Source organism: Triturus cristatus, chromosome 12, assembly GCF_964204655.1.
Source record: "Triturus cristatus chromosome 12, aTriCri1.1, whole genome shotgun sequence".
In the NCBI taxonomy this organism is placed as follows: Eukaryota; Metazoa; Chordata; class Amphibia; order Caudata; family Salamandridae; genus Triturus; species Triturus cristatus.
The window spans coordinates 75,096,284-75,109,209 of NC_140595.1; the positions used below are offsets into that span (position 1 = coordinate 75,096,284).

Below are 12,926 nucleotides of genomic sequence, written 5' to 3' on the forward strand. Positions count from 1 at the left end.
AGAATCAAACACTTGACATTTATTTAAAAGAGTAAATTATCTTCTGCAATTTGTGCTAATGATGGAGTCTCACAAATGTATGGAAAGCTGACTAGTTCATTAAGTCTAACTTAACACACCTAGGTCATTGCCTCTACACTGTTTTCCTGATCATTTATGTCTCATTAAGTTTTTCTCCATCAACTTTCTCATCCATGGATATTTTTTTAGATATGATGTCTCTTCTTCAAAATACCATGGCAAATCCACATAACCACCTTTCCATGTGCACCGTCCGACAAATTTTAAATTTCGTTCCTTCACTATTTCTTTTGTTTTCTCCTTGTCTTGATTTTTCTTTACTTATGACCACTTATGCCTTTTTTATTTATCCGTTTAGTTTTCTAATCTTTCATGTGGCATTCTGTTTTGATTTTCAGATGTGTGCACAGCTTTGGCTCACAGCTTTTAATTGATGGTCCCGTGGTTTCACTGCACATTTTCTCAGTATTTTATTCTCTGTCCTGGTCTTTCTAGAGGTCTGAAGTCCAGAGCTTGGACTCCAAGGGGTGCTTCTCTTTCTGAGTTTCCAACCTGAATTCCAGTAGTTTCCCTTAAACTGATTTTTTTTATATTGAAGCATATTTAAACTGCTACTAAACTCCCAAAGTTCATATTTTATATTCCTTCCTAAGAGATTTGCACTGATTCCCTTTAAGTACTCTCTAGTAGAGATAATGACTTAAGGCCGGAAGCTTTCATGAGTATACAAAGCTCTGGTACAGGAGTATATTTTTACATATACTTACCTGGCGTTATAAATAATCAGCTCTGAATTGTCTATGCTCTTATTAGTACGAGTGCAAAGAGGGCACAGCCCTTTCCAGTTTTACTAATTGTTTATAAATGTGCCCAGAATATTCACATTTTATTCCCTTTTTGGGTCCACTTCAGGATGGCATGTAAGACTAATAAGAGTACTGTTTTACATACTCTTCTATGTCTTGTGAATCAGCCTCTGATTTTTTTTAACACATTGATGGTTTAGGCATAACACATTAGATGCTTAATGAATAGAAGACCTGATATCCTTACAATGTTCCTTCCAGAGCATCATTAGTATGGCATATAGGCAATAGCACCCAAGGTGTCAACCCAGAAAGACATGAACACAAGGGAGTAGAGTGGCTGTGTCTTCAACACGCATTGTTTAACTAGGCTGTGGTTATACAACTGTTGAGACATGGCTCTCTTCAATACTGTTGCCAGTATTTTTAATGAAGATTGGCGTCCAAGAAAACATATTGATAAGTTCATTTTCTGCTACCACACTAAGGGGCCGATTCCGATCCTGTATTTTTTTTTCCCGTACGACTCGTATCTGTAAATTTTTCCATACAAATCGTACAAGTCCCGTCCGACCTGTGAAGTACGATTCGTACGGGAAAAATACACACAGATTGGCCCGATCCGTACAAATCGGATCGGGTAAAGTTGTACGGGACGGACCCGGACACTTTTCCGAACAAATCGTAAAAATGCAGTCCGACCGTACTAGTACGATCCGGACCGGCTTTCCAATTTACGATATGTACAGAAAACGTTCTGTACACGGGGAATGCCATTACCCGCTACGAAGCGAACTTTGTACGACTCGTATCCCGGGAAAAGTTGTTCCCGGGGTGCGAGTCGTACAGGGGAATGAGTCGTACAGGCATACACCCCCGTGCATTGTGTATGTACAGTGCGTACCCCCATCGCGTACCCCAACATCGCGTATGTACGGTGCGTACATACGCGATGTTGGGGGTACGCACCGTACATACGCGATGTTGGGGTACGCGATGTTGGGGTACACGATGTTGTGGTGTGCGATGTTGGGGGTACGCACCGTACATACGCGATATTGGGGGTATGCACCGTACATACACAACGCACGGGGGTGTATGCCTGTACGACTCGTACCCCTTGAGACTCTGCTTTTACGGCTGTTTTTGGCTCCCGTAAGAAAAGAGCCGTACGGAGTGCCGTAGGGACGAATCGTACTTGCTGGTCAGGAAACCGCTGCTTAAATACGTACGGACGTTGCGTACAAGTTGTTCCGGATCAGAATCGTTGGTTTATTTTAGCCGTATGGTCTTTTGTACGATTTGTACGGAAAAAGGCTTTCTGTACGAATCGTACTTCCTGGGTTGTAAGAAAAGTTTACCGGGTACAAGTCGTATGGGAAAAACGCTCCGTACAACGATTTGTACAGCCTTTTTCCAGGATTGGAATCGGCCCCCAATTGTAATAGCATAAACCCTTCTTTTGAGGAAGAAGGGAGACCAGCTTGAGGTGTCTATATACTCTTCCAAATTTTGTTAAATCTGTTGCTTTTCCAAATGTCAATTTAAAACCATTCAAAGATGTTGCCTGATGGGTCTGGCACCGAGACTCTTTTTTCCCCTGTCCAGCATATGCTATCAATGAACTGAACACTTAGAAAATGTAAACTATTTATCTGATTCAGTTTCTGGTTAATTGAAAAAATGTAAGATTTTCAAACTTTTTCCTGAGTGCAGCATTTGTATTTGATCTTACTGACTGTGAGAATGTACCCTTTCTCTGGAGTGTACTAATTTGTCTGAGAGGGCCTTTAGTACATTTGTATTACTAGTTACAACTGTGTTATTTTCCATAGAAGTAAAATCATTCCTGAAAAATGTGTTAAATATTAGTGCTACAACATATATCTGGCAAATCTCTTGGAGACTATAAATCTCTTAGTCAGCCTCCCTCGGACACTAAAACATACCATTTAATTGACGATACAAACTAGCTTTGTGAAGACATAAATACGTTTTAGGTCCATGCCTAACTTCGAGAGCGAAAGCAAGGATTACAGTTTGGTTTGGAATATTCCACCAAAGGCCATTTGCAAATACAGTTTTGCGGGGATTTGAGTTCATACCTGTACAGAAAGACACTGATAATGTGGCTAAAGTAACAAATGCCTGGCTTGCTATAGGGACATTGCCTGGATTATAAATTGGAGGCTGATGAGGTGGCCTGTTTATATTTGATGGTTCAGTTTGAACAGGTGAAACAGGGTTGATGGAATGCAGTGAAATGTGCTTATGATTGCCTTGAGTTATCATGATAAGGTCTATCTAAAGTTTAGTGCCCACCTCATAAATAGTTCATGTTCCATGCAAATTTGACTACACCATCCTCTGCTCAAGAAACTCTATTAGGTCCATAAAGGTCTGTTATGCAATTGACTGAACTATGAGAGAACCTTAGCTTCACATTGACACTGACTGCAATATGTGAGATAACTAGGCCATATAATGCATTATCCTTTACTAGGCCTGGGCGAAGCACTACGCTACGCTCGCGTAGTTTGCGAAGTTCGCGCTACTTCGCACTACGCGAACTGCACGTAGCACAGTGCGAACACGCGTAGCGTAGTGTTGCGTAGTGCTGCGGTCATTTTTTGCTTGCTCGCGGTCCTCAACGTCAAGTTGGCGACCGCGAGCAAGCAAAATGACATCCTGGCGAGACTTTTTCCTTGTTCGCGATCGCGAGCATGGAAAATAAACCTCCCGGCGAGATTCCCAACGCGAGAAGGTCAGGTTTCTCATTGCGAGGGGTCGCGTATGCTCGCGACCGCTCGCGATGAGAAACTACCAGTTCGCGTTGAGAAAGCTGCAGCTCGAGTAAAAATCTACTCGAGCAGCAGAAAACTACAGCTCGCACTGTGCAAGATGCCATTTTCAATGATTGCACAGTGCCGGTTGCTTGTCCGCACTGTGCAATCATTGAAAACAACATCTTGCACAGTGCGAACATGTTACTTCGCAGTTCGCGAAGTGCTACGCGTAGCTCGCGTAGTGCGAACTTCACTTTGCGTAGCTTCGCGAAGTGCTACTTCGCGAACTACGCCCACCCTTATCCTTTACATGATAGGGTACAACTAAAACACCTAATGGCGTTATCAGGAATGTGGAAAGGGTGACCTGCTCAAGAAGAATTCATACACTTATGGGGTTACATCGGTCTATTATGGATTGATTGCTCTATGACAGGAATAGCAGTCTTATAATAGCTATGAATAGCAAATGTCCGAGTACCTTCGTGCATAAAGGCAACATCTGCGAAATGATGGGATACATAGAATTATGAATTTATTTCCTAAAAGTCAACAAATGATATTTGTGGAGACGTTTTGGGGCAAGGTGCACTAAGTGAGTTTGTGGTTGCAAATTCCATGATTTGTAAAATCAAGTTTTTATGACGTGGAACCCCTTTCTCTAGAATAATAACCTCTTTTTGTCATTCAGAACGTTCTTTCTAATGTAGAATGGTGTTACCGAACATACCAGTTTGCAATTTGAAATTGGGGTGTAAGGGTCTTTCCTACCAAATTCTGTATTGGTATGCAGACAGAATATCAAGTTGGAACTATCGACTTACACAAATATCGAGTTGGAAATATCGTGACACAGAAATACCGACAGCAAGAATATCGTGGTCAAGGATATTGGCTTTAAGGCAAAAAATATTGTTTACAAAAATATCGAAGTCATTAATATAGTTTGCAAAAATATATATTTATATATTTATATATATATGTAAATATACATATAAAATATCGATTTTTAAATTAGTGGTATGTATTTTAGTATGCATTTTAAATGTATGTGATCGATTTTTTGTATAAATATTGTTTTTGGTTTTTAATATATGTATTACATTTTTTGTAGTTATTAATTTTATTTTAATTACATTTTGCATGTTTTAGTTCTGTAGTGGGTCGTGGGTTTACAGGGGAATAGTGTGGGAAGTAATTTAATTATAATAAATTAATTGTTTTATTTTATTTATTAGTATTTATTTAATTTAGATTGTGCGGTGTTAATAGTGGGAAGTAATATATTATTAATTCCTTATTAATTGGTTGTTAATTATTATTACTATTTAATTGGTAATTAATTATGTTAATTGTGTCATTTATTTAGGAGTGGGTGATGGGGTTTATATGGGTAAAGGGTGGGAAGTAATCTATTTTTAATTAATTATGACTTATTTGTTAATTAATGCTAATCCAACATTTTCCCTACTGTTGCACACTAACTGGAGTGGGAATAGTAATTTTCACCCCTCCGCTATCCAACACTTTCCCTACTGTTGTACTCACTGGAGTGAAAAAAGTAAGTTTAAAGACTTTTAAATAGTTCAATGTTTTAATTTATAATATAATGTTTTTTTATTAGATTTTATGTTATTGGTTTATGTATATATAAACTATTAATTTTAATTTATTTTATAAATATATAAAAACTAAATCAAATATATATATTTAATTTAGTTTTTATATATTTATAAAATAAATTAAAATTAATAGTTTATTGATTGTTTAAAGTAAAAATATATAACTATTACATTTTATATATGTATGTTTAAATTAAATTTATTTGATATGTTTGTTAAAATGTATATTAAATCTAATTATTTTTTTAAAGTTAATTTTATTATTTAATATATTTAATATTATTTTATATATAATTTAAATTAAAATCAATATTTTGTACAACTATATTTTTTACATCAATATTTTTTTTCGATATTTTTGTACTTACCATTATAAATATAGGATGTCGATATTTTTTACATCGATATTTATAACTCAATATTTTTGTATGGGGATATTTTGGGGGTCGATATTCTATCAGTGACCCTTTTGTATTGTATTGATCAATGGTTTGCCACACTAATTTAAGCAGCAATGCATTGATTAGTTACCTACTCCCAACTTGGGAAAGTAACCGATTCGTAAAGGAGTAGGCGTCACCTATGAAGCCCTTCCTCTATGTGAATCAGGGTGGCAGCTTGGAGGGCGGAGGAAGTGACCCAAGGGACCACTACCTGCTTTCCCTAAAGTGTTCTGAGACTGAGATCTCTTTTTTAAAGCACACTAATTCCTTTAAGGATTTTGGTCTGTCTAATTTGTTTCTAATTTCTAATACATAAACAGGGTTGTTGCTATTCTTTCTCTTGCAGGTTACCCTTCCTGTGATTGTAGCCAATGTTTGGGTGGAGATTTCGATTTCCACTAGAACATAGTTTTAAGTTGTTTGGGAATTCAGAAATACTCTCCGAAGCACACCTGGGAAGCTGTGCTATATGCAGGTCTCCTTGCATACTTCTGAGAATGTCCTGTTATATTTCAAAAATGTTCTCTGTCCACTGTGCAGAGTACTCCATAGTGACAAACTCAGGACAGGAGTAGGAGCCTCCTATTCAAATGCATATTTTTTCCTCTGCAGGGAAATTATTTTTTCTCTATGCAGAAAGCCCTCACCCTATACGCCCAACAAGTCTGGCGTAACCCGTAACACTTACCATCCAGTGTGTGAAGTTACCTCAGCCATAATGGAAAGTGTATGAATTGGTGTTTTGTAAACTACTTGGCACACAAAACCACTTCTTACAAAGACCTCTTCCTACTTTCCCTTTCAAACCCATTCCCATATTTCTAGCCCTACTCTAAACTCTACTAAACACAAAAGAAATCAAGAGCACAAACCTAACACAAGTAATGCAGACGAAAAAAATAAAATAAAAACACATTACCAATCTACTAACTATTAACCTCAAATCTTGGGTTCGGAATAGCGTGGTACTCACCGCAAAACGCTACAATGCCTTGTCTGGGGTAGTAAGTGCTCCTTAAATACAATTTTCAATTATAATCGCATCAAACAAAGATAGTAGAGCTTGATTTGGAATGCCCACTTCTTACAACTTGAGTGTGATTTACAACTACAGATTTTCTGCATTCATGGTAGAGAAAACTGCAGTAGTACATTAATTTATCTCCACCAGGAATTTGTTTGTGGATTCCTAGGGGGTGTAAAAAAGGATAATTTTGATTGTGAACTTATACTCATGAATGTATTTACCTTTGTCAATTGGGCCCTGTGATTTTATTTAATTTTTAAGGAAATGACAAGCTCATTTGTGTGCTATGATTTAATGACATCTAGGCTGCAGTAATCTGTCTCCCAGGGGTAGATGTTGTTTATTCATCCTTTCCATATTTAGTACCGAATTCAGTTAAAAAAAATATTGTTCATTTTATTTTCTCTTCTCAAAGACCTATTTGTGACATTGCATTTTACTTCTCATTTTCTTCAATGCCTCTTTCACATCATTGTTTCTTATACTATATACAAATGGATTTAGAATAGGGATCACCATGATATACAATAAACTTATGCCAATTTCCTTATCAAGGGCGTACGCCGAAGATGGCCGAATGTATGTAAAAAGCAGCGGTCCATAAGCTAAGACAATGCATATTAAGTGGGATATGCAGGTGGAAAATGCTTTCCTTCTCCCATCGGCAGACTTCATTTTAAAAATGACTATAGCGATCCGAACATAGGAGAGTAGAACACACAGAGGGGGTGCTAGCAAGATTGCAGTAGTCTCGGTGAAGAGTAAAAGCTCGATAGTGGAGGTGTCTGAGCAGGATAGCTTCAGAAGAGGTGGGATGTCACAAAAATAGTGCTGAATTTCATTGGATCCACAATAGATTAATTTGGAGACCAAGATACTGTGCACCAATGAATGTATAGAGATGATCACCCAGACACTGATCACCAATGTTATACAGAACCTCTGATTCATGATCCGCATATAATGAAGAGGGTGACATATCGCCATGTATCTGTCAAAGCCCATAATTCCCAGCAGGCAACTGCCCATATTGCCAAAAGAAATGAAAAAATACAGCTGTGTGATGCAAGCTGCGAATGAAATTGCCTTCTTCACTGACAGCAAGTCCACCAACAGCCTTGGCACTATGATAGTTGTCGAACAGATGTCTCCCAAGGCCATAATGGCGAGAAAGATGTACATGGGTGTGTGGAGTCGAGAGTCTATTCTGATAACAATGAAGATCAACAGGTTTCCTAGCAGGATTATGGCATAAATAAATAGGAAGGTAAAGAATAGAGGTATTTGATATTCCGGATGACTGGAGAACCCCAGGAGGATGAATTCTGTGGCAGAGCTCTGGTTTCTTCTCTCCATTTTGAGACTCATCTGAAAGATTTAAACAGAGGATTCTTGTTAGCCGAATCCACAAGCAGTAAGTTTCCATGATAGTATCTTTGGAGTGACACTTTCCTACCCCAATTCTGGTGTCAAGATTTTAAGTGCCAATCTCGTGCAATAGGAATTATTGGCTATTCGAAACCTAACTTCTATATCTGGTTCTAGGGAATACATTTTACTGTCTAGTCATACGAAGGGCACTATTAGCATGACTGGCGGACTTTGTCCGCCCGCCATAGCCCCGGGAAATGGGACCGCCTGCAATGCATGCAGCGGTCCCGCAGTTACAATTAGGATGCGCCCGCCACACTGGCGGGCGCATCCGCATTGTTAACATTGCGGTGGGCGGTGCAGAAAGCACCGCCCGCCACAATGCCAAGAAGGCATTTCGTGCACTTCCATGCACAACATGGCAGGCACCGCGCGTTGCCTGCCATGTTGTGCGTGGAACTGCTGTGTGGTACCATAGGTACCCCCCATGTGCACCCCCCATTACCCGGGATCCTTGGGGGCCCGCTATGGGCCCCCAATGGCAAAAACCGCCAGCATAATAATATGGATGGCGGTGTCTACCAGACACCGCCACCATATCAAATACTTTTCCGCCCGCTAGGCAGATTGCCTACCGGCGGAAAAACGACGGACGGTCTTCCCGTCCGCCGGGGTCCCCCCGCCATGGGAATGTGGCGGGGGGAAATTGGCAGCGGGCAGAGGTTTTTAACGGGCGGATCGCCACCGCCATGCGGGTGGTGGCGATCCGCCCGCTATACTAATGGGCCTCTAAGTCTTAAATAAGGGTCTCTGGGAAATCACTTACCTTTCACTACAGCCACTTGCATTGCTGATTAGATCCAAAGAATATACTCATAAACAGTAGAGAAAGTGTTCAGATAATCATATTCATTGTGTTCAGAGAACTCAAGAAGCTAATGTAATATATATATTTTTTTAAACTCTTCAATAAAAAAGCTAACATAAGACTTTACCACACTGACACTAAACTTTCTGATCCGAAAACCTGTTGTAGTTTCTCAGACAAACCTGGGTAGATTATAAATATTAGTTTATAATTGCAATTTCCTACACAAATTTGTTAAATAGTTAAAATATAATGAGACTACAAAGATGCCAACTAACTCTACACAAAACTTTTTAAATGTTTTTTTCTTTTCCCTAACAAATCCGGGCAATGTGGTAAACCAGACCAGTTACACAACAAAGGTCAAAAGTAGAAATTATACTAAACTTTGGCCAGCTAATAAATAATACACCATTTGCCGGAAATGACTAATAGCTTTTATGTTCATGTTGGGATTTGTCTCGTTCTGTCTTCTGGAAAACCTTATTTCTTTGGTCTCTTAAATAAGGTGGAAGAAATGAGAGGAGGGTAGATCAGACATGTGACAACCCTCATAGTGCCTGAATGATGAAGGCAATTTGACAGCATCTGTATCATCTAGAAGAGAGATCAAGAGTCATTCATACGATGGTGAAGGGACCTGAAGCCTACTTTGGATGTTTTAGGAAAAGTAAACAATAAAGTTGTTCATTATCTGGACCTATTAATATATGATGAAGCGTGCTATCGCACACTTTACGGTTACAGAACATAATGCTGTGATTGTTTTTCAGGTTTCCACCCAATTGCACTGTGGAATAATTTATCATGAAGACAATTTCAAAGAAGTAGAAGATGAAAAATAAAATATCCTCATGGTAAGAGATATGAACCCCAGAAAACCAATGCACCATGCTCACAAAATATCCGCACAGAATGTTTTGTGAAGAAAGATTAAAAAAAAGTACTCAAGGCCTTTGAACTATATCAAATTGTGCATACTCATAAAAAATGGTCAGTCTTGATTAAAGAGTCCAGTTGACCCTTAAAATCCTTGATTTTTCTTAAAGGGAGAGCTAACATCAGGTACAGATCAGCAACATGACGACTGCCAAGAAATAACATCCAGCCAGAGCACCTTCTAGAGCTCGCATCCACCATGGCTTACTTTATGTAGCTCTTGTGTATGCAAGTTCACAAAACATTTAATAAACACAGATATAGGTGTAGGAATCCAGCTATCCAGAAACACTGGATAAACTGTGTATGTGACAAACCCAATTTCTTACTGAGCCAGAAGCATTGGTGTCAATGACAACATAGAACGGCAGTTGGGAAAGAATAGCAATTTTGCAAGGAATAATACAGCCCAAAATAGTAGTATACCTTTCAAAGACAAAAACATAACATAAGTGGGATGATATTACTGTATGAGAATAAGCAATGATTCATTTTTGTGGTGGGAACATAGAAAAGGGATTAAAACGGAAGAAACAAGATGTATATTAGCTCTAACGCTGCACATGCATGGCTTCAATGAAAAAATTGAATGGCATAGGCTCACCTTCTTGATAACAGAAAAAGTGAAAGAAAATGACTTGATAAAGTCATGTGAAATAATAAAAGAATCACTCATAAAGGTACAGTCTTCAGCGCGGTTAATTCGAAAGTAAATTTCGTGCTCAATTTATAGCTAAATGTGAGAGAAGTCCTCAACTACAGAAGATGGCTGAAGATCGTGAGACCTAACCACAGCGGCGTACAAGTTAATTCATCTACATGGAAAGACTAGGACCAGTTAAACCGGGGCAAACATTTTACGCTGGCACTCACCATGTCCTCCATGAGGTACCTTTCACATGATGCATGGATTCTATATCATAGAACACTGTTGTGATGAGATCAAGCGGAATATTAGTCTTTATTGGCTATCAATATGAAGCACCATCAGAGCAGACGCTGGTCCACAGTTGATATGCCAACTTAATCAGGATGCTTTGGTGAAGTAGACCTCACGTAGTGGCATTCTGTGAATTTGTCACAATATTATAAACAGCTCATAAAACTCAAGTAAAATCTACAAGCAAAGGATCATCTTGCTACACACACCACCAAGTACACATGTTAGAGGGAAAGTTAAGTCCCAGTTATGTAGGAAATTATACATTTTCCAGCAGAGGACCTGCGGGGTTTCTTTCTTCGAGAGGGACGGATGAACAGGAGGATTCCATTGACTTGTATACAGGTGCTCCAAGCCTTCATTCGCCCAAATACCTCTTACGAATGGCAGTCAATCTCCTCTACTTTGTTGGCTGAACACCGTCAGGCTCAATATATCTCACAGATATAAAAATCTTACCTTTCCCATGTGGAACACGGTGGTCCTATCCAGATGTGCAGTCGTTGAGTTGCTTTTACCCAGCACTACCCCTGCTTGCCTAAACCGATGCTGCAATGTTACAGCGTCGATCCAGTCCAAGCCGGGGGAAGAGGGTCAGGAGGGAAAAGTAGAAACTAGAAATGTTTCTGACATGATGCACGCGAGACTTTTATGTTTACTGCTCCGTGCTCCTAAAAGGAAAATTAGGATACTATAAATGCCAATTCAGAAGAGTGCTCATCGTACAATATTGCAAAAAATTTTTGGTCCTAAATATACCTGTTCAATACGTTTTAAAAGTTCACCCAATTGGTGGGTGAATCTGACTCATTGAACCTTGTAAAAATACGCAGTCACGGTCGCCCCTGTTGCAGGTTGATTAGTTCTCAAACCTACTTCCTCACGAAAGGTTTCTTTCCTGAACAAGGTGTACTTCCCGTGAGGCTTGAGCGACAAGAGCTGAGGAAAAATCCTATTGTCTTTGGAGTTGAGGCGTGGTGGGTCATTGACCACGTTGCACTAGCACCAGTTCTCTGGCATGAGCGCCTCTGACAAACTGTTGAATTGCACTATCCTTAGCATGTGGGGCAACTCACTCTGACGGTAAAGGAGGATGCAAAGTAGGGTTTTTTCTTAGGTTGCTAACTTTCTAGAAGCGCTCTGCTAGAATGCCATTATCTTGCAGTACTGCAGGCTTGTGCTTTGCCAGTGTTTGAGTTTGAAAATACATGTGGAGCCACACATATAAGTTGGATGCACCTCCTGGCTAACAGAATCTGGATCTGTGATCACAAACATCCAAAGAACAGGTCAAAAACACAGTAGAAACCATTCATTCAAACCATTGTGGAGCGGCACTGCTTTTTCAGCCATGAGAGGGCATTCAACACAACAGCAGCAAGAGAAAGACAGATATATACATATTATAAATACATATATATATAGATAACTATAGATATCTATATATAGAGATAGATAGATATAGATAGATAGAGAGAGAGAGAGTCAAGAGGCCTGGTTCAGAAAGGTAAACTTACACTTTAGTGTACATTACAATTTTTTTTATTCACAAACTGCGAGTTTGATTTTACTATTAGTAATTTTATGACTACAGATACTCCTCAGTTGGGGTGGAGAACTCTTAACATAAAAGATAGACAAGGTCTATATTTTTATGTGTGGAGTCTCTTGCATGAATGCGGAATCTCCACAGTGAAAAAATTACTATTAATAAAATTCAACTCGCAGTTTGTGAATATAAAAAAAAAATTGTAAACTTACACAAAAGTGTACGTTTACCTGTGTGAACTAGGCCCAAGATATCACCAGGGGCTGAGCTCCAACAAATTTAAAAGAATCTAGCTTTTTATTTAAAAAGCTTTTTATGTTAAGTATCAGTAATGTAACCTAAATATCTTGTCACAGTGGGGCTACCTTCTCATGTGGAAGATGAAAAGCATTATCAAATCAACATGCAATTTAATAATGATTTAAGTTAAAACTCCATACCGATATAGTTAAAATAATACGCTTTTGTGTCTAAAATCACTTCAACATGAATAAAATATGCTCTAGAGGTCAATAGTTTAAAAGTGTAAAAAGGAATCCATGGAAACAATAATA

At 38.8% G+C, this 12,926-nt stretch overlaps 1 protein-coding gene across 1 annotated transcript; it reads right to left on the minus strand.

Annotated features, from left to right (window-relative positions):
* Window positions 1-7,122: 7,122 nt before the first annotated feature.
* On the minus strand, window positions 7,123-8,061 carry LOC146772585 (olfactory receptor 1L1-like). Its single transcript, XM_085639063.1, has one exon. The coding sequence runs from the start codon at window positions 8,059-8,061 to the stop codon at window positions 7,123-7,125; it is 939 nt and encodes a 312-aa protein (XP_085495189.1).
* Window positions 8,062-12,926: the final 4,865 nt, after the last annotated feature.

Coding starts and splice junctions, on each gene's coding strand:
- LOC146772585 (XM_085639063.1), bottom strand. CDS start 8,061: ATGGAGAGAAGAAACCAGAGCTCTGCCACAGAATTCATCCTCCTGGGG.